The sequence below is a fragment of the Crotalus tigris genome, unplaced genomic scaffold, assembly GCF_016545835.1.
Source record: "Crotalus tigris isolate CLP2741 ecotype Arizona unplaced genomic scaffold, ASM1654583v1 scf7180000018510.657491, whole genome shotgun sequence".
In the NCBI taxonomy this organism is placed as follows: Eukaryota; Metazoa; Chordata; class Lepidosauria; order Squamata; family Viperidae; genus Crotalus; species Crotalus tigris.
The window spans coordinates 248,827-275,561 of record NW_024097046.1 but is presented as its reverse complement, the minus strand read 5'-3'; the positions used below and the strand labels follow the sequence as shown (position 1 = coordinate 275,561).

The 26,735-nt window shown below is 37.8% G+C and overlaps 1 protein-coding gene across 2 annotated transcripts in view; it reads right to left on the bottom strand.

Moving 5' to 3' along the window:
- Positions 1 to 26,274, bottom strand: part of LOC120312506 (phosphatidylinositol 3,4,5-trisphosphate 3-phosphatase TPTE2-like) — a 32,313-nt gene extending 6,039 nt beyond the window's left edge. Inside the window, exons 1-18 of one of the 2 annotated variants that reach the window (XM_039353297.1) lie at positions 25,979 to 26,274; positions 23,680 to 23,760; positions 22,589 to 22,639; positions 22,376 to 22,456; positions 21,282 to 21,329; positions 20,401 to 20,562; positions 18,569 to 18,688; positions 17,536 to 17,635; positions 16,224 to 16,287; positions 12,644 to 12,708; positions 9,683 to 9,743; positions 8,089 to 8,170; positions 5,613 to 5,701; positions 4,802 to 4,863; positions 3,951 to 4,031; positions 2,893 to 2,998; positions 1,307 to 1,404; positions 107 to 202 (exon numbers count right to left, since the gene is read on the bottom strand). In XM_039353297.1, the coding sequence (XP_039209231.1) occupies positions 107 to 202; positions 1,307 to 1,404; positions 2,893 to 2,998; positions 3,951 to 4,031; positions 4,802 to 4,863; positions 5,613 to 5,701; positions 8,089 to 8,170; positions 9,683 to 9,743; positions 12,644 to 12,708; positions 16,224 to 16,287; positions 17,536 to 17,635; positions 18,569 to 18,688; positions 20,401 to 20,562; positions 21,282 to 21,329; positions 22,376 to 22,456; positions 22,589 to 22,639; positions 23,680 to 23,717 (1,404 nt within the window). In that variant the 5' untranslated portion in view covers positions 23,718 to 23,760; positions 25,979 to 26,274. The remainder of the gene's footprint in view (positions 1 to 106; positions 203 to 1,306; positions 1,405 to 2,892; positions 2,999 to 3,950; positions 4,032 to 4,801; positions 4,864 to 5,612; positions 5,702 to 8,088; positions 8,171 to 9,682; positions 9,744 to 12,643; positions 12,709 to 16,223; positions 16,288 to 17,535; positions 17,636 to 18,568; positions 18,689 to 20,400; positions 20,563 to 21,281; positions 21,330 to 22,375; positions 22,457 to 22,588; positions 22,640 to 23,679; positions 23,761 to 25,978) is intronic. The other variant, XM_039353298.1, reaches the window with a different exon arrangement.
- Between the last annotated feature and the right edge of the window lie 461 nt (positions 26,275 to 26,735).

The following is a 26,735-nucleotide window of genomic DNA, read 5'->3' as shown; positions in this document are numbered from 1 at the left end:
TGCTTAAACCATTTAAAGGTTTTGTGCCTGAGATGGAATGGAATGACTATTTCAACACAGTTATAAATGTGAAAGGTATACAAAAATTCACCATTTCTCAACTTACAGAAGTAGCTTCAAATCTGACTTTCACATCATTTCTGATGACAGGACAGTTCTTCAAACCAATTACTATCAAGTCATTTTCATGATCAAGGAACAACTGAAACAAAATAGATATGCATCTTATTCTCACTCACTAAATGTTTCTCACAAAATGTAAGACTGTAATTTATTAGTTCTTTTTCTCATGCTCTGAAAACACCAGGAAGGCGCGTGAAGGGAGGTGTAGCTCATTATCTGTTAATATTTCAATAAGTCTCTCCACTCGAGAGGACAAGATTATATATATGAGAGACCGAGAGTCATATGCATACTGCATTACCCATTCTGGCTCAAAAGGAAATTTTAAAGGTAAGAAGTCATGCCATAAAACTGCTATTTAGCTCTTGAACAGATTATACAGTTCTGTAAGTATATAGCCTCATGCAATATTAAAGAGCTCTCCACTAGTGCTTTAGGTAATAATTAACTCTATTTTGAATGCAGCTTTTCCTAGACTAGTTTGCTTCTCAAAAGTTACTTCTTTCAAGGCATGAACATTAAAAACACATTCTTCTCTGATCCTCAGATGGATTAATGCCACCTCTAGTTAATTTATCACTATTTGTGGGAACTTAACTGACATATAATAATCTATCAGCCTTTCTGGATGTTAGTCAAATAGCATGCTAGCTATTTTTGTAAAAAGTTATTCTCACAACACAGCCAATAGGAATAGCAGAAGCTGCCATATTGCAAGTCAGATTACTGGTGTGCCTAGCACTTTCTTTTTTATGCTGGTTCTCCAGGATATCAAATAAGAAATTTCTCCTTCCCATTTATAGATTCTAGAGCAGGGGTGTCAAACTGCTGGCTCACGGGCCAGATGCGTCATGCCAAAACCACACCCACCCCATTGTCGGCAATGAAGAAAAAGTCGCAATACGTCGGGACACGTCATATGATGTTGCAAGTTTGACACCCCTGTTCTAGAGACAGAACTGAAATACCTGGCCTGCATCTACTAAGCATGGCCTTTCTCACTACTTTATTCATCACTGCCTATTTGGAATTATTCAATCAGTGAACTCAAAGGAAAGATGCCTCAGTTTTCATTGCAGTACACAGATCTGTGCTGCAATTGAACATGGAATGAATGGGAACTCTATCAACAAATCCTGGCCTTCACGACTGCAGGATCCTTAAATTAACATGAAGCTCTGACCTTGCAGTTCATTAGTGTTGCACAAATGCACTGAAATACTACATCCTTCTTCATGATTATCTTTATTCTGAAATCAGTTCCATTGCCCTTACCAACTCCTAAAGAGGGAAAAGAGGAGAAATGGAGACAAAGACATGCATTAGATAATTACTGGAATCAAACAATAGAATTCATATTTTAAAACAAAAATATCCTGTGATGTTGCAAAATGACCAGCTTTTTCATCTCCTAGTCCTTTCCAATCCAGTTTAGTAAGGTTGATCTGGACTGTTCTGACAATTTGACTATGTAAATACTAGGAATACAATAATATTTATAGGTTTGCTAGTCTATAATTCATAGAGAACCATCAATCCATCATTCCTAGCTCGTTCTACTTTCAAGCTGGCCAATAGCTTACTTGATCCACATCTAAGCAGGCATTCCTTTTTCACTCTTCACAAAAAGAAAAGACTAAATTCACACTGTGTTTTTCTATGTTTCATGTATGTCTATGCAATTATATATCCACTGATTTTTGGAAAAAATGCAGTTATAGTTTAAAGGAAAACTATGCAATAGGGAGGTAGATTAAAAATTGCAGGTACACTGAAAAATTTCAACAGCTTTCAGTTTCATGGCAGCAAACTTTCCTTCTGAAACTTGCAATGCTGCTAAACCAGCAATTCTGTATTTGTGTATTTTCCCCAAATGTGCAAGCACATTTCTACAATAGGAAACCTAAAATGCTGAGAGACAGGTTGAGTAAAGAATCTCCATCAAACACAAGGCAGCTGGTCAATTCACTTCCTGAAATGACATCAGTACGCTAAAACAGCACCAACACAAGGATATGTTGCAGCTGCTACCCTGCTGAAATGGATGGCTGAACATATGTGGAAGTAGACTGGAGGCTTTGAACATCCTCTTTTAAGATGGTACTGGTCTGCGCTAGCGACTTGCTTGGAACTCAGAAGAGAAGCTACGGGGATCCCAGCTCATAAAAGTATCCTAAATAAATCTAGTGTCTTCATGTCTAGTTTGAATAAGAGATAAAAGACTGGGCATAACATAGCCAATGTCTTATCCTGCATAAAGAAGTACAGAAAAATTAGACTTAACAGCCAGCGAAAACAAACTAAAAATTTAATGCAAAATCATGTTTTATCTATTTCTACAAAAAAATGAGTGACTCTTAAATCAGATGTTCCTTCTGATTAAACTACTTAGACTTCCCCTCTGATTCGTAAATTTAATAGAGGTCGTTCAAAGAGATGTTAAACTCTTTCCTCCACCTTAGTTCTGTAACTTCTTTCCAAGTTCTTCCCCAAACCTTTGTTTGTTTGTTTTTCAAATTCTTATCTCCAACAGAGGGAGATGGGACAGTCTAATTCAACAGAACCAAGAGCCATGCTTTATTAGTGGATATGAACTGACCAGTTAGGATGAGTCCGGCTGGCTGTAACAGTCAAGAATATTCAGCCTGCCCATTCACAGCCCTACTCTGATAGTACTGTGTGATGGAAGGAACCCAATTGTGATCTAAGTGCTGAGATTGCATAAACAACTGGAAAATCCCCTTCCTACAGCATTTTAGTGGCACTTACCTTGGATAGCATAGAGTTTTATGCATTTGATTCTGAAAAGCTTCTCTGGTGGGAGGATCAGGTTGTATTCTGATTTCAAGATTTCATAATATTCTACATATCTACTCTGCAAATAAAATTTAGGAGTGCCTTGAGACAAAAATAATTGTATATAGAAATCTATAACAAATATAAATAAATAAATATTCATATCTCTAAAAAGCCAAAATCTTAAGGAAAGCAAATGTCCTATTAATCCAAAAAATGGAAAGTCCATTTATAATGTTATCTGGGAAAGTCCTTGGGAGGTGGGGCAAAGAGATATCGCCCAGGAAATGGTCAAGTAAGGAACAGCGGACCCTGCAGTTGGATAGTAAGTGGGGCAACAGGCTCAGAAAGGACCCTCCCTGAGTTTCTCAGACTGTAAATGAGACAGTAAGAGAATTGTACTTTCAGACTTGCAAAACTGATGTCAGTCAACCTTACCAAGTAGACCAGACATGAAACAAGATCAGATAAGCTAATTCTACTTTATTGTGAAGCTACATTAATAGAAACTTGAAAGTCTGAAGGTATAGCTTGAAAGACTAAGGAAGATCCCTTCTGAGCCTCTTGCCCCACTGACTATTCAGCTGTGGGCTACGCTGTCTCTTATCTGACTATTCCCTAGGCCAGGGGTAGGCAACCTTGGCTCTTTTATGACTTCTGGACTTCAATACCCAGAATTCCTGAACCAGCCATGCTGACTCAAGAATTCTGGGAGTTGAAGTCCACGAGTCATAAAAGAGCTGTAGGCAGCATCTCTTTGCCTCCTCTTCCAAGGTATTTCTCATATCATTCTCTGATATTTGACTTCATAAGGGAGGGGGATTTAATATTCATGTCCCAAGCTTTGCTTAACCAAAAATGACCAAACCCAAGCTATCATGATTGGAGGAAAGGCAGTGAAGCAGAACTTTAAAAATGCAAGATAAAAACAGAAAATAACTATTTAAATTACACAGCTATTTTGTGCCAATCAATTGTATTAGGTTTTTTTTTATTCAACCTTATACATAGCTTCATAGTAAATTTTTTACCTGTGATGGAGTTTCAACACCCTGAAACTTGGTGCTGGCAGTTTCGTCAGTTCTTCTTTTACCAAAGTACTCCAAACTTTCCTTTAAAAATGAGAATCATGTTACTATAATTACTGCAGCATCTTACAGTATTCAGTTTAAGAACAACCAGCTAGAGATCTTATATCAGAAAAGTGCACAACCTGGGAACAGCAGAGTGCCTCAGGGCTACACATTTGTAAGTGGAATGTCAGAGCTACACTTCAGAAAATAGATGTGCTCAAGAAAACCAGGGGAGCAGAGTGGGGCAAAACTTAATTCAGATTTAATTAAAGAAACAATTACTTTAACACATATTTAATTATTTTCCTTTTCAGTCATATTGTAAATTACAATTCATAAGCAATGTTTGGAAGAACTATGGGCAGCAACTAAGTTAATACCAACTTTAAATAGAGTTCCAGGAGACATCCAAATAATTACAAGTTGGTCAACTTAATATTTGCTGCAGGCAAGCAGGTAAAATAGTAATCTGAGAAAAAAAACAACTGAACACATATAGGAACAAGCCTCGTTGAAGGAATTTCACACGGTGACAGAACAGCTTTTCTGGCTCTATTACATGAAGTCTTGGATATGGCAAATTCAAACTCCTTATCAAAGATGATGTTGAACAAACAAGAAGTTGCATGCTAGGTGGTTTGGTCAAGCCATACTGAAAGTATCAGTTTTTAATTACATTTTACATTTGGAACCCACACAGAAGAAACTATGGCAGGTAGCACTTTTCAACATGCTCTGCATAAAGAGTCATTTCAGATACTTTAACTCATTCAGAAACAAGAGGGAAAATATCAACATTACTTTGGTACCTGCGCAGTCTTAAACAGGCCGGTGTCAATAAGCCAGATGCAAATCATAGTTCCAGTCCTACCTGCATCAAAAAGGGGAAATCAGTGACTTAGAAATAATGTCATGTTTACTTGTCCCCAAGAATGAGGCTGTGAAAGCATCAGTATTAAGCAATCCCACCCCTGCACCTCCTAACAAATCTGAAACCTGAACTTACGAAAAATTCACCCTGCACATCTACCACCAGGTAATGCAAATAGTCTTCGAAGATAGCTACTATCAGTGAATGCTAAATCTATTGAGCCATAGTGGCGCAATGGTTAGAATGCAGCTACTTCTGCTGATTGCTGGCTGCCAGCAGTTCAAGTGTCAAACTACCATCCTTCGAAGGTCGGTAAAATGAGTACCCAGATTGTTGAGGACAATATGTAAACTGCTTAGAGAGGGCTGTAAAGCACTGTGAAGCGGTATATAAGTCTAAGTGTTATTGCTATTGCTATTACAGAATTTCCATGCATCCCAGATAATGACTGATAATCTAAGGTTTTCAGAAGGGCTAAAAATAACATTCCTTTTGAGTATGTCTGAAAGATACTGGATCACTACAGTGCACTCTGCATGGGGCTGCTTTTCAAGACGATGTGAGGCTACAGTCACCACATCCCTTAACTAATACATTATCTGAAAACATTTTATCAGCCCTTCAGCATTAATACTGACATATGCTAGCCTCTGAGTCCAATTCAGGGAATCATTTTACACACTCCCCTGCACCAGAACAATTGTCAAAAGAGGGATCTTTGGAACTTCCAAACCAGAAAGTTCACGTACCTTTCCCACCTTTACAGTGTATTGCTATAACATTGCGGTTGTCCTGTTCCATCCATTGCCTCACATTGGCAGTGAATATGAGTGTCTCCCTTAAAGAAAAGGAACAATGCCTTATTTAAGAGCTTATGTATTTATTACTGTAGAAAAATTAAAATGTTCTCTCATTTATCAGAACAGTGGAATTTCTTATAACCACACACCATTTCTATTTAAGCATCTTTAGGTTACCTCTGGAGATAAGCCAGAACATAGTTCATAGGAGAGATTTTTAAGGACTTTCCACTAAAAAGACTTGCATTGCTGCTCACAATTGAAAACAAACTGAATTTATTAATAGTTTTCTTCTTTTTGGGAGAGGAGACAGGCAGATTAGGCTGGAGGGTTTTTGTGAAGAAGGGCATTTTGGCAGATATTATGATAGATTATGGGAATAGAGGAAGGGTCATTATAGGATAGTAGTCTTTCTTGGTAAAAGCAGGACTACTGAGTCCAGAGTGTGGGTGTATGTTTGGTTAATTGGCCTGTAAGGGAGGGATATGTATTATGAGCACACCATTAAGGATAGCAGGAGGATGATCCATTATGATGGATTGAGAGGTCCAGAAAAGCAATTGTGAGGAAGAGAAATCAACAATTAGATGACCATCCCTGCTTCTATTCAGTGAGTTTGATTCTGGATTTATACTGTCAGCCCTTCAAGGTAGACCAGAGTAGGAAACTGAAATCATGCATCTCATCATCTCGTCTCTGGGTTTAGGACTGACAGCTGGTTATAAAACAACCATTTTGTACAGCACTTTGCCAATTCACTGAAGTCTTCCATGGTATCCAATAAGACCAGTGAAGTATCATCTGGCTGTGTTCTCTGGGATTTTTTGACCTGCTGACTTTTGTGAAGGAAACAGCCTACTCTCCGGCATGATTCCATCACCTGTACGACAGCCCTTCTGGCTTCTGTAGGAGTCAGGGTGGACCCCCTTGAAACAAGGCTATCAGTACTTTGTTTCAAGAGGAGGCATTGTGAGGTTATGGTATCCTCCCTTAACAGGTTTTACTGGGATACAGCTGTTTTAATGATTAACATCTCATCTCTGACACTCTTCTGTGTAGGAAAGATTATGGAACAGATAGAAAATGTCCTAAGACACAAAAGTCTTTGAAATCTTTTGAATCAGGGTTCAGGCATGGGAATAAAATGGCATTATTCATTCTGGTTAATAATTTTTGCTAGGACATAGATGAAGTGTACCCCTCATGAGAAGCTCTTAAATACCATCCACTGTGGCATCATTCTGGACCCTCTCAGAGGGCTAGGGATTGGAAAACTGTTCTTCAGTGGTTCTGCTCCTTCCTGATTAGGTGGTTCCAGTCTTAATGGGGAAGGAGAAGCTGGCCTAGTGGCTGCATCCTCTGCTTTTAAACATCTACATGAAACCACTCGGAGAAGGCATCTGATGGTTTAGGATGAGGTGCTATCAATATGCTGATGATATTTAATTGTATATGCCGCTCCGATCTGGCTGGAGATACTATACAAGTCTTGTCCAATGCTGGGAGACTCTTAGCATTTGGATGGAAGAAAACATGTTAAAGTTACACCCAGCAAAATAGAGTTGCTTTTCTTTTGGACTCACAGCTCCTAATAGAAGAGTAGGTCAAGCTGTAATAATGAGGCCCTTAGTTTCAGCTGGTACACCAGTAGCAGCCCTGCTTTGACTGGGAATAGCTTCTTATAATGACTCCTGCCCTCATCAGCACTTGCTGGGATAATTGCAAAGCAATTATGGGGCTATATTTGAAAACCATTCCAAAAACCATAACTCATACAGAACGTGGCAGTCTGTGCGCAGTCAGGTGCTTGACACAATGACCATGTTATCCCATTTCTGCAAATCCTGCAGTAATGTCCTGATGACTTCTGGATGGAAATCAAAGTGCTAGTTATAACCTACACAGCCCTTTATGGCTTAGCCCTTAGTACCTTCAGGTTAGCCTCCTTCAAGTGGATTTGACCTGTCCAAGGCTTTTCTCTTGGGAGAAGCTGCTGGCATTGCTTTATTTCTAGAAAGTGATGGGGCTGAAGTCCAGAGGCTCTATTTCTCTCTGATGACTCCTGCCCTCTGGAATCGTCTCTCTCTGGAGATGAGATTGAGTTCACTGATTATAACTTTCAGGAAACAAGTTAAAAGTAAGTTATTCCAGAGGGCCTTTGAGTATTAACTAATGTTGCAGGGTTCAGTGATACAGAGTTTTAATTAATTTATATTTTATTGTGGATATTTTATTTGTACTTTATTATTGTGAACTGCCAACAGTTGTGAGATAGCAGTATATAAATTCAATAGACTATAGATTTTCATAGGTTATATATTTTCATAGACTATAGGTATCTGCAAACTTTAAACAACTGGATTTGGTTTATTCAGCCTTGCTTTATTGTCAAATCTACACAGCACCATTGCAGAATCATACTTACGCCAAAGTGGGAACACTGTGGTCATCAATAAACATCCGCTCCACTCTATAATGGAAAATCTCTGGGTCATAGCCTTGCTCACCTGCAGGAAAAAATATTATACAAATATTATGTATATAAACAAAGTTCTATTAGGAAGATTCCAAAGCAATATTTTGGACAAATATCTAGATCTTAAATGGTACTTAGGCACTATTTACCCCACAATTCCCTTCAGACATTGACCAGACTCCTTGCTCCACCTAAAATGCACACCCACAGCTTTTAAAATGGGGAACTCTGTGTTTTCATCCTTCTCTGTTCTTTCCTGAATATCTGGGTTCCTTAAGAAAATAAAAATGCTAAGCAACTTTAATCAACGTGTTTAGTTTCGAAGTGTACCTATCTGTTCAGAAAAAGGACAACGCTAAGCCAGGGCAATATAGCATATTCAGTAAAAGGAATACTAATAGCATGGCAGGTAACATTCTGGCAAATCTTTACTTTGAAATTGGTTACATCCCTGCCAGCTATCAGGCAATCTTTACCACTAATTGTTTTGCAACAGTACCACTTGTTCTCAAACTTTAAATATACCTACTCCAAAAAGACTGGCAACCTCTGATCTATACCAAATTTTATATGAATTTGATATAAATTTGCCTTCCCTTTAATTAGTTAGTGGAAGTTCCAGTTTTAACAACAGATTGGAAAAGTTTTTAAAATTAGCAACAAAAACATCTATGATTCACCTAATTTATAGAATCAGATGTATCAAATTACAATAAGTATTTCATCTCCGTATTCAAAGCCCAGCAGCACATGGCCCTCTGAAGTGTCAATATCTATATGGTTTATTAAATACATACACAGAGATGCATCCCATTAAACTGTGTAGAAAAAAAAGCAAAGCTATATTAATTCCAAATTTCTACTGGAGTTGACAGGGTAGCAAACAGCAATATGTTCAACCCTCCTCGCAATTATACTGAATTTTGTTGCTGACAGAATCAGTTAACATCTATGGTTTTTAGATGATTGCTGAGCTACAGGTAGTCCTCAATTTATGACAATTGGGACCAGAATCTTTATCACTGAATGACACAGATGTTGTAAACCTAGAAAAGTTTGATTTAACACTTGCCACGAGGCTTGACATTTAAGAAGTGAACTGAAAAAAATTAGTCTATAATTGAAGCAGTTTTTTCCTTCTAGATGTTTTGTACCTTCCAGATGTTTTGACATTATAACTCAAGAAGTTTCAGTCAGCAAGGTATTGAACCCATCAGATGGAGACCACTAAGTTGGGAAAACATGAACTGAGGTTAAAAAAAAGTGGGAATACATTTGTATCTTAAGGCTATCCTAAAGACTGAGTTCTGTATCATTCAGAACTTTATTTTAAAAGGAAGCAGTTATTGATTTAGTGTGGTATGGTTAAGATATGTGATACCCAGATTCATGTCCTCCCTCAGCTATGGACATTCATTGCATATCTAGAAAGCAAAGCTAAGACTGAAGGTGGTAGATGGCCTGGTTTGTGATTAGAACAGATGCAGTTGACATTTTCCTGACTGCTCCAGTCTTGGTGACTAAGAAACAAAGTAATACTTACTACAAAGATTGTAGACTTTGTAGTGGTCTTCATGTTTTGTGTCCAAGAACTTTGCAACTTCCTTATAAAAAATAATAATTTATTTTAATTGTCAAGGTGGCATGAATTATTAATGACTTTATTTATCTAACTGGTTTCAGATAGAAAGTATTTCAAGGAAGATTCAAATCTCAGACAGAGGGTTTTGATGCTAATATGAAGACATACAGCAAGCTCCTGCAATCTGACTTCTACTTTCATAATTTCCAACCAGTATGCTGGCTAAATTATAAATACTGGTATTGCTAAAGTCCATCAACAAACTAAAGCAGTACTCAGGGAAAGAGACACACCACGGTACATATTCTTACAAAACAGTCCATCCATTGATAAGCTGACTCTTGATTTTTTAATCAAAATGCTGTACCCTGAAAAACGTGCCACCCAGGTTAAGCCAACCCTAAAAAATTTTGTGTTTTAATTTTCCACAATTTGCTTATCTTCAGGTGGCACATTATCCATGGTATTTTGATTAAAATTCCAAGGGTCAGTTTCTCTGCTTATATACAGGTAGTCCTCTACTTACGAACCATAATTGAGTCCAAACTTTCTTCTGCTAAGACAGTTGTTAAGTGAGTTTTGCTCCATTTCATGACCTTTCTTGCTACAATTGTTAAGTGAATCACTGCAGTTGTTAAGTTATTAACACACTTGTTAAGTGGCTCTGGCTTCCTCATTTACCTTGCTTGTCAGAAGGTCACAAAAGGTGATTACATGATCCCGGGACACTGCAACCATCATAAATATGAGTCAATTGTCAAGCATCTGAATTTTGATCATGCAACCATGGAGATGCTGCAACAGTCGTGTGAAAAAAGGTCATAAGTCACTTTTTTCAGTGCCACTGTAACTTTGAACAATCACTAAATGAACTGTTGTAAGTCAAGGACGACCTGTATATGTATTTTTAAAAAGTACTATCATATAAGCCCACCCATGGACAAGCAGAACTCAGTTTTGGGGGTATATTTTGGCACCTAAAATTCCCTGCTGATCCATGAGTATATATGGATATGTGCTTATCATACCATAATCCATAGTGTGGAGGACCTATAGTAAATATTCATACTGATTTTTTATTCAAAACACAGAATGCATTTTTGCTTTATCTGCAAACTCACAAGGACTGTACTTTTAACTGCTAAATTTGATAGTTGTTGAAGGAGCCAGATAGTCAGAATTCTGAGGCCTGCAGAACTCACCAATTTAGAAGAGGAATTGAATATCATTGAATACCATTATTATATTAACGGAAAAACAGAGTTGGAAGGGACCTTGGAGGTCTTCTGGTCCAGAGGTCACCAATCTTTCCCGATTGGTGAACCAGAGGGAAAGGGAGGGGGAAGCATGTTATGTACGCATGTGCGCACAAATGGGGCCACAAGCATACATGCGCCACAAACGGGGTGGCGCTAGCACCATGATACTCACTAGCCCTGCCCTGTTCTTGCGCACCGTGATATCTCATTTTCACATCCCACGGAGCAGCGTTTTTGCACTCCACAGCATGGCAGCATCCCGTTTTCACATCCCAAGGTGCAGCGGCATCTTGTTTTTGCGCCCTGCAGCCATGGCGCTAGCGCAACGGTGGGGGGAGGCATGCATGCACACGTGCACACACTGGCCAGCCTGTCTCGTGGCCCGGTGGCCAGCAGGCCAGGGCCCGGTAGTTGGCCGCCACCCACAGGTTGGGGACCCCTGTTCTAATCCAGGCTCTGCTCACGCAGGAAACCCTATACCAGTGGTTCTCAACCTGTGGGTCGGGACCCCATTTGGGGTCGAACGACCATTTCACGGGGGTCGCCAAACAAGGCAGTCCGCCATTTTTTTCCCCTTTTCTTTGGCCATGCCCCTGGCACCCAGTGATGTATAAGTGGTTGGGGGTCACCACAACATGGGGAACTGTATTATGGGGTCGCGGCATTAGAAAGGTTGAGAACCACTGCCCTATACCATTTTAGACAACTAGCTGTTCAATCTCATCTTAAAAGCCTCCACTGTTGGAGCAACCACAATTTCTGGAGACAAATCATTTGACTGATTGTCAGGAAATTTCTCGTTAGTTCTAGGTTGGTTCTCTCCTTGATTAGTTTCTATCCATTGCCTCTTGTCCTGCCTTAGGTGCTTTGGAAAATAGGTTGACCCACCTCTTCTTTGTGGCAGCCCCTTAGATATTAGAAAACTGCTATCATGTCCCCCCCCTTGTCCTTCTTTTTATCAGACTAGACATACCCAATTCCTGCAATCATTCTTCATACCTTTAGCCTCCAGTCCCCTGGTTAGTACATTGATACTTTTATTGGCACAATTTGGGGTTGTGATATATAGTTGGGTATCATCGACATAGGGTTTCCTGCTTGAGCAGGGGGTTGAACTAGAAGATCTCAAAGGTCCCTTCCAATTCTATTATCCTGTTATCCTGTTAATAATGGTATTAAATCCTCTTCCAAATTAGTAAGTTCTGTAGGCCTCAGAATGCATAATCAACTGCCAAGGATCCATTCACCATACGAGATGCTCATCCTTGAATGCATTAACAGCTGAAAACCGTTTCATTGACAAATAATAATACCAGTAGCAACATTCAAAAAAATAGCAATAGTGAACAGGTCTTGAGTAGTTATCATTTCTCATTGCTTATCTTTGAAACTCATTTTTTCATATGTTAAGTAGGTGTTAAATTTATATATGGATTCATGCCTAAAGCTTTGAGGGGAAAAAAATCCTAAGGGCAGACTATATTTTACATTGCAATATAGCTTTAGCTTCCAAGAGGTCTTTTCTTCTACAATTAATATGATATCTCTTACAATCATACTAAAATTAAACACCACCAATAATAATTGAGAGTAGAGGAAAACAAAAAGCAGGATTCACAGAATAACAGAAATTATTTCTGTCATCTTTTAATTTTTAGATTACCCATATAGGATTCCTGTAGAAAGCCTGCTGCCCAGAAGATGGAAACGACATTGCTATAACACGAGCTAATGAACAGATACAAATAAGCAAAAAAGAAAGAAAATGTTAAGATCTGTGTTGTGAGAGCAATGGGAGATTTTTCATAGGTTCACTACTTCTTTGAGTAGAGTCATGTGAAAAAGTAAGTATACCTCATTTTTTTTAATGTTTTCAACCTATTTCAACATACAAATATTTGATCTTTATTTTAACAATATTAATAAGAGATAAAATATTAGAAATATGCAGTGGTGGGATTCAAATATGTGAACAACTGGTTCTCTGTGTGGATGCCACTTCCGGAAGTCCATTCTGGGCCTGTGCAACAAAAAATTAGCCACCGGTTCTGCCAAACTGGTGCGAACCGGCTGAATCCCACCACTGGAAATATGTGCCATTTACATTTAATAGTACATTGTGTAATTTAAACAAACATAAATGCAAATTTTGCATACAGAAAAACTAAATAGACCCCGAAGACTACTGTATCTCAAATACCTTAGACTTAGGTGTGCCAGATCAAATCTTATTAAAATGTTTTACTAAAACTTCAAACATTTAATTGATTTTGCTCTTTCTTGTTGAATACCTGCCTAGATCCAAAAAACTCTCAGAAGCCTTCAGAAAGGAGATTATAATGCCTGGGTCTGGGAAAGATTTCAAAAGGTTGTCAAACATCAGTGATTCCACTATCCAGAAGATCATCTACAAACGGACATCTACAAACCACAGAATTTCATCATAGGACCTACAGATAGTTCTCACCACTACTGATGTCAAAGTGCACGAGTCTACTATTGTAAAGAAGCTGCACAAATTACATCTATGTGGAACATATGCCAGGAGAAAATATTTGCTGTCCAGAAAGAACATCAGGGCAAGACTAAAATTTGGTCATAAACATCTACACAAAGACCAGGGCTTCTAGAACAATGTGATATGGACAAACAAGCAAAGATAGAGTTATTTGATCACAGTACCAGAAGACATGTTTGGCGAAGTCAGCATTTCATCAGAAGAACCTGATACCAACTGAAAAACATGTTTCTATCAAAAAAGTACGGTAATACCAGGTATTAGAGCCAAAGGCATATTTATTTTTCCACAAAGGAAATGACACATTTGCTCCTTTTTTGGTGTTCTTATTATTGAATTAATTATTGAAAAGTCAATTTTATAGAGTTTTTTTCTTCAATTAATCACCTCTATATTTATATACTGTTTGAATGAAGATAAAATGATATATCCACCTATATTAAAAAAGAAAAAAACTTTATATGGCATGTATTTTTTCAGATGATTGTAGATTAAAAGCAAGAAAAACCATTTCATGATTTCAAAGATTATGACAAGGCTCTTCCTGTCAAATACAACTCTGGGGTTTGGAATTTGTACATTCTCTTAAGCAAAAACGTGACAGCTTGAGAGCCTGTGGTCATAGTTGCAGATGTAACTCTGGTAAAACATTTTTTAAAGGGAGAGAATTGGATTAATTAGTGACTTAATCAGTTCAGAAGTACAAAAGTTTTTTAAAAAACTGAAGCAGGACAATTTTAAAGTTAACACCACCAAGCAAACACTAAATTTTATGCAGGAAAAAAGTAACGGTGGAGTCCTTGGTGGTCTCTAAGCTTGCAGATGTTTCGTTACCAACTAAGTAACATCATCAGTGTGTGAGGTTTGCTCCACAACAACAAAGTACAGTAGCTTGCCCCTTCCAGTGTTGGTAGGGGTATGGTTTTTTTCTTATTAGTTCCTTTTCTACTTGAAAACAATACTCTATTTAAGGAATCTAAATAATCAAGGAAGGAAGTTTGTCAATAACTTAACAAATATCCCACAGTTTAGCATATTAACAATGCAGAACAAATATAATGAAAAATGGACGGAAGATGCTGTACTATAGAATCAGGAGACTATCAGGCTGTGCCAGTAATGGAGTGCTTTGCTCCAAACAGATTATATTAAAGTAAAATCAGCCTTTTTTTTCTAAGTTTAATATGTAATTCAGATTCTTTCCCCCAATATATCAAACTTGCTTCTCCAATTTAAAAGGTTTTCTCCAGAGTCTCAGACCACGGCAGATATTGAAAGCTGATAATCTATCCTCCCCATAATGGAGTGATGAACGAATAATAATCCCAGCATTTTTAAAAATGATCATATTTTGCAAATGTGAAGGAATAAAATCTGGAATTACAGATAGTCTTCGACTTATGACCTCGGGACACTGCAACTATCATAAATACATGCCAGTTGTCAAGCGCTCGCATTTTGATCACTTGACCATGGGGATACTACAATGGTCATATGTGTGAAAAATCATCATAAGTCACTTTTTTCAGTGCCGTGGTAACTTCGAACTGCCACTAAATGAATAGTTGTAAATTGAGGACTTATACTTACTGTATAAATTTGGTACTTTAAATAAAAAAACAAAAAAAATGTGTTGTATTACAATAAAAATATAAAAGACATCCAACAATTAAAAAGAAAAACATGATCACCAGTTGACTTGGTGAAGGATCAAACAATTTATACTAGTGTCATACCATCAGGTCTCTTAAAAGATGCTACAGCTATGAGAATTTGAATTTTTTAAGGCAATAATCCTAAATAAAGAAGTATTTTATTGGCACATATCACATAAATCCCAATATCAATCAGTAACTGTATATATTATGCAGTACAAATGGATTACAAATGGAGAAAGACAAACATGTTACTAATCTAATTTATCCAATTTTAGATATTGCAACTTTCCACAATCTAATACTTTCCAAATACACTAACACAGATTCCAGAATTACCAGTCAGCATGCCAATGGCTATGTTACCTATGTTACTTTGGGTATTGTAATTCCACTTGAAGGGCATCAGACTGAGGAAAAATGAATTATTATAGTTTCTTTCAAGCTACAGCCGAAAAACCTGCTCAAGATCTAGTCTCTCATGAATTACTAACAAGAAAAGGTAACACCACAGTCATTGGCAAAAGCTGCTAATGCAATTAATTCACACTGGTGTCTCCCCCCCTCTTCCTCATTCCCTAGGACCAGCATTCTGCCCTTCGTGAGGAACATCACTGACCCATGATATCAAAATTGTATGCATAAACATTATCTATTATATAAGACTTTATAACCAAGCATAATGATGGAATTAAAGATCTAATTTCCTTTTCACACAAAGAGAGGCATGACTGTGTAAAAGAAAAGGTTGAAAGAGGTGGCAATGGCTCTTGGCCACATTAAGATTTTTTACATGACTCTCACTCTACAAATATTCTGTTGCAAATGGTTAGACTTTAACTGCTCAGTATAATTGGCAAGGTCTACCTCAGCAAGCACTCATTCTTAACACAAAGAAGCAATAGTGAAGAGAAGCATAGGGATCACTACGTTTCCCTAAAAGCAGTCTTTAGATGGAAAATGGAACAAAGGGTTCTTCTTGTGTTCATCTTACACACACTCTTCCATTATCCTTGTATGCCTAGATCTCCATTTATGACCAATCTCTCTACTAGTCAAGAAATACCAACCAGTGACATAAGTGAGATCCAAGTCAAAGCCACCTCTTGTGTAACGCCTTTTATTTTCTGAGACCTGTTAGTCAAACGGGAAAAAAACAATAGTAAATAGTGATGTTAGGAAATAAGTAGTCAGTCATGGAAGCATAGATTCCAGAAATTATCCCATTAAAAATGAAGAGACCTTGAAATCACTCATCTCCTGGTTACTGCCTAACACAATGGTGGAGAAATGATTTGCCACTGCATATTTCTTGAAACTTTTTCCAGTATTTTTTCTGCCTAACTTTGAAGCACCCTGTCTTCAAAATCATACGTTAGTTTAATTCAGCAGGTACAAAAGCACTTTTTTAAAAAAATACTGCAAAGGCTGGTTCAGTAAACAGTAATCTGTCTTAAACATAAGTATATGTTCACAAAAACTCCTCTCTAATAAATATCTACAATGAATACGTTTTGTAAAATTTGCAGCTTTTTTTTTTTTCAAAAAATCAGGCTATTCTTTGGTCACATTTTAGGATCGAAATTTAGGTGCTGGAAGTCAGAGAAAGGTAATTTGCAAGAAAGCACGATCTGTAGCCAAGTTTTTGTCCTAATCTACTGTAGATGGCTTTTTAAATATATCCTCAGACAAGTTATACATCCATGATGTTATCTTAAAAAAAAATCAAGTGGTACAACTAAGCAAAATTCTACTCAAAATCAAGATGTACTGTCACCCACTTGCAAATATATAATACTGCTGTTTCACTGTTAAAATGAAGTAGCACACACACAGAGACAGACACACATACTACTTTGAGTTCAGGCTTTCAGTGCATAAAATTCACAAAGATGCTGATTTGAGAGCTTCACCTTACTATCATGGGTTCTTCAGAAAATCAAGAACAAGCGTTTAAAGTGCAAAATTTGTAATCAATGTGAAACAGATGACCTATTATTTGAAACTCTGAATGAAAACCTGAATATTACATGAAATCACAAGATCTGAAAAAGTCTACCTTCCAACAAAAGACCTCAGTGTTTCCTGTCTGGTGCGCTTTAGAGAGACTGGAAATGCAGCCATCTATTCTAAGCTAACATGGGCCAGTCCTCAAGTCCTTCTATCACAGAATTTAAGGGAAAAAGTCAATTAAAAATTAATTATGGTATTCGTGTTTATTAAAAGAAAGAACATTCAATCGGAGATTTCAAAATATATACACAAAAAAACTGGTTCAGTTTACCTGTTTGCAACAAGCCCACAAACCACTATATCAGCCTTCTTAGAAAGTGAATTCAGCAAATCTAGGCACCAGAGCTGACAACATTCTATTTCACTTACCAACCTCCGAGTCACTTTTTCAAGTCGTTCTGCCTCAGCAGCCAATCGAAAAATTCTTACCAGAATTATAACCCTCAATATTCGAAGAATGGCAACTGCTCTGGGAAATAGAAAGAATGGAATTATATCAACTATTAGTGCAAACTTTGGCTATACCCAGATCACAATGTAGCCCCTTCTACAATGGTATTCAAGTTTGGGAATCTGTAAGTTTCAACCGCACCAAATTATTATACAACCTCATCTCCTGCCATATCTTCCCACAAGTAAAGAATTTCTATAGATATCAGAGTTATTGTGGCAGAAGAGGGAGTAAGAATGCCATTTAATATCTACTTTGTTTTGGGAACAAATGAAACCACTATTGTTATATATCAAAAAGATATCCCTCCCCAAACAAAAAAACCACAATAAGCTAGGTAAAAATCAATGCACGTAAAACCTGATAATTTATAATCTGCTCATCTCTCCCTTTTAAAGAATAAAAATTGAGGTCTTTAACAAATAGGAAAGAAATAAAACACAGCATTTCTGCATTTTGGAGTTAGACTGATCAGGTGCCTGTGGAAATTCTCAGTCATGCAGGTCACAGTTGTCGGAAAGGTGCTTTTTCAAAAGGCAGCTGGACAGTTTTCTTCCTGAAGAAGATGTTTCACTTCTCATCCAAGAAGCTTCATCAGTTCTAGCAGGATGGTGGGGCAATGGAAGGATTAGTTTAGGCAGGATGGTGGGGGGGTTGGAAGGATCCTATTTCTTTGCAGTCATCTGGTTATTAGCACTCTCCCTGAGAGCTCTTGAAGCCTCTTGGGGGTCTATCTGTGCCCTCATGGTCACATGTGCAAATGGGGGTGGAATCTTCTTGGAGCTGCTGCAAGGGCTATATTGTATGATAAGAGATAGGTAGTGTCTTATCCCTTCCTCTCTGTTGAGAGAGAGGGAAGAGAAGCAAAATGTCTTCCTCTTCCTCAGGGAAAAAACAGTCCAGTTGTCTTCTGAAAAAGCACTTTGAGCTGAAGAAGTGCATATTTCTTACCTTGGAAGCAGAGTTATTCCAGCCAAGTCAGAGGAAATATATAAAATATCAACCAACAATGTACCCACAACAATGATGCTATCTAGAATGTTTAATTTGGATTTGAAGTAGTTTTTGAATCTGAAATGCAAAATAGATAAGAATATTCGAACACTAAGTAACAATAGCTTAATGATTTCCCTCTCCCAGTGTCAGAATGACAGTTGCTCATCAAATAGCTACTTCCAATAAGACCTCAGTGCTAAAGAGACAAGAGAGATGGAGGAAACACAAGATGTCTACCTTGGAATTCTGAACAGAACCTATATTTTTCTTCCCTCCGACTATAAATGAACTCTGTAGAAAATAGTATAGTTCTATAGAGGGTGACGATAGAGTCCATGTAGGTTTTATGACAAAAGAAGCATAGGTATCAGCAATAAGCATATTAGAGATATATAGTAGAAAGACAGGAAGATACAGAAGATAGTGTAGATAAAAAGCTCATGGAAAATAGTTAAAAGATAGTTTAGTAATATGATACAAATTTGTGAAATGGTTAAAGGCCCTTATAATTTACAATTCTTTTTTTTTTTGTAAGCGTTCCTTGTTTTGTAAACTAAATTAAAAGTCTCCCCAAGCTGTTGAAGGCAGATTCAAAAACCAAAAGGAACTGTCCAGGTTTCTAAATGCTTTGAGTCTTTATCAAATCTGAGACAATCTGATTATTCGTGGCTCAAAAATATCCTGCCATAGCTCTCCATATTGCAACAATTTGCTGTAAAACTCACATTGTATACATTATCATCTCAGAATCTGTATGTAATCCATTCTTTTATTACCACCAACACCTCTGAGGGAAGCACAATGGTTTTTTAAAAATACAAAAAAAAGTCATTTTAAAAAGCTAGACATGCAATCCATTTAAAAGCAATAGCTTATCACTGATCATGTTCAGTGATCATAAAATATAGACTGTTGGGGCAAAAACTGGAAGGAGAAGTGAAACTAAGTTTGCTTCTAGATTATTCCTCTGAGATGCAACAGTGTTGCCTAATTCATGACATTTTACAGACAGTCAAGATGATATAAAATTCCACTTAGAAGTCTCCTGCCTTTTCCTGATCAAGTTCTTCATCTTTTCTTTCTACCAGAAACATATAAATTTTAAAAAAGAAAGAAACAAAAGCTCAGAAAATATCTTGGTTTGGTTGCAATGTCCTTGAAAGCACTTCAGTGTCTTAAAAAATTAATAGAGTCTCTAGAACAGTGGTTCTCAACCTGTGGGTCGGGACCCCATTTGGGGTCGAACAACCATTTCACGGGGTCGCCAAACAACGCAGTCTGCCATTTTTTCCCCCCTTTTCCTTAGCTGTGCTACTCCCTTTTATTCTATTGGCTTTTGAAAGCCAATAGAATAGACTCTCTTGAATAGGGTCTAATTCTATTGGCTTTCAAAAGCCAATAGGAATTGTCCAGGCTGTCTCTGCCCTGCTGAGCCCGCCAAAAGTCCCATTCTGCAAATGGTGCTGCACCAGTTGAGTAGTCCTCGACTTACGACCGGATGAGTAGTCCTCGACTTACGACTGGTTGGGGGTCGCGGCATTAAAAAGGTTGAGAACCACTGCTCTAGAAATATGAACAGGAGTATTCCAAACTATTTTTTACAGATCCCCAAAAACTTTAAACCTTTAAAAAGAAAACCTTTAAAACATTTTATTTCCAGTACAATTCTACTATAGGAATACAGAGATCTCCCTTCAATCCCTAGGGCTAGTTCTAAATTCCCATATTTCATTCCATCAAGATGCTTGTAAAAATCAGCAGATTTCTATGTGCACATATGCTCTTACCCTTCAATAAACACTCGCAGGATTACATCTATGAAGAAAAATAATGATATACTCAAAGAGAGGTTTCCAATCATGTATTCAACAGAATCGCGTGGTTCATCAATCACCAGAGAAAGAATCACAAGTGAAACATCCACAAAAATAAGCACCACACCAAAAAATCTGCAAGTGTAAAGGAGATGAGAAATGTAGATATATTTCAAAACAAAAAGAATGCAAGTCATAATTCTGTACTTTTTGTTTTTCTATTACATAAGATGTTAAGATCCAATTGGTTTTGGACTACATCTTCTGTAATCTCTAATTACCATTAACTATAGTTTTTGATAATGAGAGCTGGAGAGAAATAAATTCTGGGGATGCTTATTTTGGAAAGAAAATGGTCTTATCAAACCCTACAATTCAGTAATAGAATGACAAGGTGCTGGAGAGCCGCAAGTGTGATGTGCAACCTGCTCCCTAAAACTAAATCAGTTGAACTAAAATAGTTGAAAAGACATGAAAAAACAGTCAATTATTTTATTAATGCAGATAGTGTCTCCAAATCTATTTTAAAAATATTTGATCAAGAAATTTGTAGTATAGTCATATGCTGGAGGCATGTGCATTGTAGACTGGGTTCTTACATTGTGCTACACCATAATATAGTTTGATATTATGTGTCATGTGTAGTCAGACTCTATGGATTGTAAATTATAAATTATGGCCTAATAGTTGAATAAATCTTGCAAACTGTCTTACTGAACAAACCATGGTTTATAAAAATGTTTAAACTGAGCAATATTTTCTGATACAGTAAATCTGTAGAATTGAAAGGGAAAAATTCTCTGTACAATTCTTTCCCTCTACTTAATTACATTTCATGTAAACTTAATACTTACCTGAATCCAAAAGACATCACACATGGAGATACCTTTTTTTTCATCTTGCTGAATAGTTGGTGGAGAAAGGGAGCAAAAGAAAAACTGTTAAAATGTTGACTAAGATTTCAAGGAACAAATCAAGCCTATCAAAATAGAGTTGTATCTGTACTCCCTGATCAGGTATAAATATTGTAGTGGTATCAATAACACAGAAACTTTTATTATACTTATAAGACAGTCTAGAATTATACCTTCAGTAACAACTCACATTTTTAGGCCTGCTAGATACTAGTTAAATCTTCCTAGCAATCCTTTTTGTTTTCCTTATAACTCCTCAAAGCAGCAATTGTTTCTATTTTTCTCAAAGATTTTTGAATCCAAGCTTTAAAAGATAACTATAATTTTTAGTAATTAATAGAATCCTATCAAAAAGAAGAACAAACAGAATTCTATCAAGAAAGAGAGCCAATTAAAGATAGTTAAAAGATGGGAAGGGAGAGAGCAGGATGTGTAGGAGGGAGAGCTCTTAATTCATCAATCACCTCCAGTGTGATGCTCTGCCTTTGGGACCCCAAGCCATCTGGCAGAGCCAGGTCTTCAGGCCCTTACAGAAGGTCAAAAGCTGATCTCATGTCAGAGGCCAAGATGTTCCAAAAGGCAGGAGCAACGGTAGAGAAGGTCTCCTTCCTTGACTGTGGGGCCCACAGCATGCTCTTTCTGCCAGAATGGGTGAGGTCGGCCAGTCCCAAAGGGAGGGACAGTTTTTCAAGTAACCTGGACCCATGCCTTGCAGGTCTTTAAATGGAATTACTAACAGCTTGAATTGCACCTGGAAGCAAACTGGCAGCCAGTGCAGTTCACAGAGCAGTGGTTAACATGACCTATCCTAAGGGCCTCAAGAACTGTCCACGCTGCTGCACTCTGCACCAGTTGAAGTTTACAAAAATTCTCTTCAAGGATAGCCCCATGTAGAACGCATTGCTGCAATGCAAACGCTTGCTAAATGTAAGCATTAAAAAATCCTGACTTTCTTTTCTCAACTGTTAGCTCAATAACAGAGAAATGTTATGTTATAATATAATATTGTGTATTATTTAAATTTATCAGCTTACCTCGTCCATGAATCTGAATCAGAATCTTCTTTCTCAACACCATCATCAAGAGTAACTACAGATTCCTTGGTTAGCTCAGTTCTGCCATAGAATTAATCAGTCAAGCTACTATTATAACATTTCTTCAATGGTAACATAATCAACTCCATTTATCCCAAAGATAAATGACTTGTGTTATTTAAATTTTCAAACTGTTCAGGAAATTCAACTTACTTAGTACGTGTTCCTGCATCCTCTTCAGTAATCTCCTTGGTCACTTGATTTCTGCCACAGAATTAATCAATCAAGCTGCTATAGTTAATATTTCTTCTTCAAAGGCTTCTTCAAACAGCATCATCTCCCCCATTCTAATCACTGCCCTCCAGATGTCACATTCTAGGATTGTAGACTAAATTGGGAAGTGGAAAAATATCCCAGAAGGCAGAGGCAAGCAATTTTCATATTGGTGTTCCATATGGATGTGTCCATGTAATCACCAGGAACTGAGTTTGACTCAAGAATGATTTTACCCTTATTACATCTGGAAGATGCTAAATTGTAAGATGCTTTTTAACACTGAATGAAAAGGCACAATAGTCCACTTTCTAAACATGTACTTTCTCTTTCTTCAAAAACTGCAGGAATCAAAATTAGTCAAGGATGGAAAGGAACAACCAAGGGCATATCTTGAAAAAGTGTTTTATAAATGTATCTTCTTCATATATCTAATCACCAGGAGTATTGATTTTTCTGTTTACTCCAATGAAAGTCATCCACTTGTGGATAAAACTGAGATAGTTTCAAGTGGGAAAATGTGAAGACTATAATGGAATATACTACACACTTGTTCGTACAAGTTTTTCCCACATTCAGATAAAGTACAAAATGCCCTGCACATCACAATACGTGATTCAAATTGGCATTCAAATGAAATGTCTCATCTACTGTAAAATATGGAAGTTTGCCTGTTAATATTACCACCCAGTTCAAACCATTGAAATAATGAGGGGAAATATACATGATTTGAATAATAAAGTATTAATTTGCATAACTGTTTTTTTATTTAGGTTCAGATAGAATATACTGTCATTTGATTTGATTATGACTTAGCATGATATACAAATGTAGCCAATTAAATTAATTCATAGTTTCAAAAAATATAACTTGGACTCAAATTGTATTCTCATATGTTTGGGTAGATATGTTATTACAAATCTAGTATTAACTTGAGGCACTAGCAACCGAATCTGAAGTTCTTTGTATTCAGAGTATGGATGCTGCCATGGAACTATCATTACATTTATATTGCAACCAAAATAACTTACCGAATGGAGCCTTCTAATTCAATTTTTACAGTTGACATTATATTTTATTTCTTATGTAGTGGAACACGGCAGAGATACTGCCTATGAAAAGAAAAAACCAGGAACTGTTAAGAGTAACAAAAGTGGTATTTTATACCATGCTATCCTGTCAAGCACAGCTTCTTTCTATTAATGTATACATATGGGCTATTTAAGTTAATCCACCAAAATCAATTGTACATTGTCTATAAATTGGTTGGCATATCAAAGCCACATGCAGATCTGAAAGGCTTCATTACAGTGGTTTCAGATTAAAAGCTCTCAGTTTACTAAAGAAAATAAATTACAGGTAGTCCTCAGTTTATAACTATAATGGAGCCTGCCCATCATGGTCATAAGTTGTGATGGTCATAAATCAGGTCACCCACTTGACCAACCCGATTTTATTACTTTTGCGGCAGTTGTTAAGCAAACATTCCAGTCATTAAGCAAGCCAATTGTCTGCTATGAACTGGTTTTACTAAAAACCAGAAGTAAATGCCATAAATGTGGTCATGTGAGTGAGGGGGGCAGTTTTTAGAAGTTTAGAACCAGGTTGTAAGTACCCACAGGGAGGTTCTTCGTAATTTCAAATAGTTGCTAAGCAACTGGTTGTAAGTCAAAGATGACATGTAAACACATATCCCATTTCTCTTATGTTTTGTTTTTCAGAAAGAAAAAAATGAGAAAAAATACTAGAGGATTATAATTAAAAGTATCAAATACAGTACCAAAAATGGAAGTGGATGGCTGCATAATAAAACATTATCTGGAAGGCTCATTCACTTTGGCCAGACTTCAGTTACTGTACATCAAATTACTAATTCCTTAAATCAAGTCCCAAGCTCCAGGATCACTGATAAATGGGAATCATGGCAGTGGACTTCTAAAGAACACCAGTGTTAGAGAAAGCTGACTTCAGCCTATTTTTCAATGGTGCTTACATCATTACATCAGACAGGAATGAGAAATTCACCTGATCAAGTTTTAAAAATATTTCCTGTAAAGTGAAAGGGAGCACTTTCTTACCATTCTCAATATATCAATATATTTAGAACAGCAAAGTAGCTGTGGCAAGGATAGATTGCACCTCTATAGTTAATGTGCCAGCTGCAATCATTCATCAGCCAGTCAGACTTGGTGAGCTATGTATTATCATTATTTATTTAATTTATATCCCATCTTTATTATTTTTATAAACAACTCAAGGAGACAAACATATATAATGCTCCTTTCTCCTATTTCCATGCAACAACCTTGCAAAGTGGGTCTCTGTTACAACCAAAGTGAACACTGAGATGTATTCTATGTGGAGCTATTTTGGATAAGCAAAACCCTATTGGCCTTCCATAAGGACCTAAAAATTTGGTTATGTGCCTGCATCTGGGGCTCTGAATGTGTTAAGGGCCTGGTGTCTTCACTTTAGTGTTAAATTGGATAATTTCCTCAGCCATTCTTTCTATATACAGGTAGTCCTTGACTTACGGCCACAATTGACCCCAAAATTCCTGTTGTTAACTGAGACACTTGTTAAGTGAGTTTTGCCTCAGTTTATGACCTTTCTTACCATAGTTGCTAAATGAATCACTGCAGTCATTAAGTTAACAACACAGTTGCTAAGTGAATCTGTCTTCCCCAGTGACTTTGTCAGGTTGCAAAAGATGATCACATGAACCCGGGACACTGTGACCTTCATAAATATGAGTCAATTGCCAAGTGTCTGAATTTTGCAGTGGGAATACCGCAATGGTCGTGTGAAAAACGGTCGTAAGTCACTTTTTTCAGTGTCGTCATAACTTTGAACAGTCACTAAATGAGCCGTTGTTAAGTCAAGGACTACCTGTATCTATTTCTGTGCTGTTTTCATTGGTTTTAAACGTTTTATTGTTTTAGACTTGTAAGTTGCCCAGTCATTGGGTTGAGGTGGGCAGCCATAGAAATTAATTAAATAAGTAGAAATTAGCTTAACAGATGCAATCCAATCACAGCTGAAAGAGGAAGAAGGAAGACTCCGGGTTTTTCACCCTCAAGTTTTTCGTTCTCCTTGCTAAGGGAAACTAAGATGTGGTGGGGGGTCAGAGGCTCGCTCACCGGATCGAGGTTTACAGGGAGGAAGGGGCACAAAGGAAGCGCTTCTTTCATTTTCCACTGAGGGCAAAGATGCCCGGTTTCCAAGCGAATTGGCCGCCAGGCTACCTCATGTTCTACTGTACTTAACCGTATGACGGAATCTGGACGGCAACAACCAAGTTCCCGCCCAGCCGTCCGGCCTTACGCTCACCTGCGGTGACCCATCCAAGGCTCTCCGGGTCAATACCACGGATCCCCTGCCTGGGAGTTTCGGGCTACGAGCAGCGGCGACCAGAATGGCTGAGAAAAGCCGCCCCTTTTGGGGCGCCTCCTCATGCTGGCTCGGCCGCGACTCCACCTGACTGGGACTCGGGCCTGCTTATCGCCATCACTGGCGGGAAAAGCGCGGGGCGGCGGGCGGCTTCCCGCAAAGTTCTCTGGCGGAACGCCGTTGCCAAGGCCGCGCGGCTCAGGTCAGAGGCGACCATTATCGCAGCGAGCGGCGACTCTCCCTCCCTAGCGAGGCGCGTGACGTGAGCGCGCGCGCTTCGCGGCTCAGAAGGGCGCAAAGCGGGTGGATTTGATTTTTTTTTTTTCCTCGTCTCGAGGCGTTCGCCTGCCTCAGGAACGCTGGACTGTCCTCTGATCCTCATTAAGTTTGGATTTTATACCCTGGTCTGTTTTGGAAAAAAAAAAAACCCCACAATTGATTGGTGGTGTGTGATTCTCTAAGTCTAAACCTTGCTTTGACTATTACCCGAAATTGGCTGTTTTTCTGCACCACATAAGAAGAAGGCATGATGGTATACATGCGGGATTCTCACCATATGATAATATGCCAAGCCATAAATGTTAATAAATCTAGGCTTTGCACAAATCCACCCCTGCAGATTCCTTTCAGGTCCTTGGTTTGTGCATTGCAGCATGCCTCGATTTGTTTTAATCATGATGCAAAGGAATATAGAAGA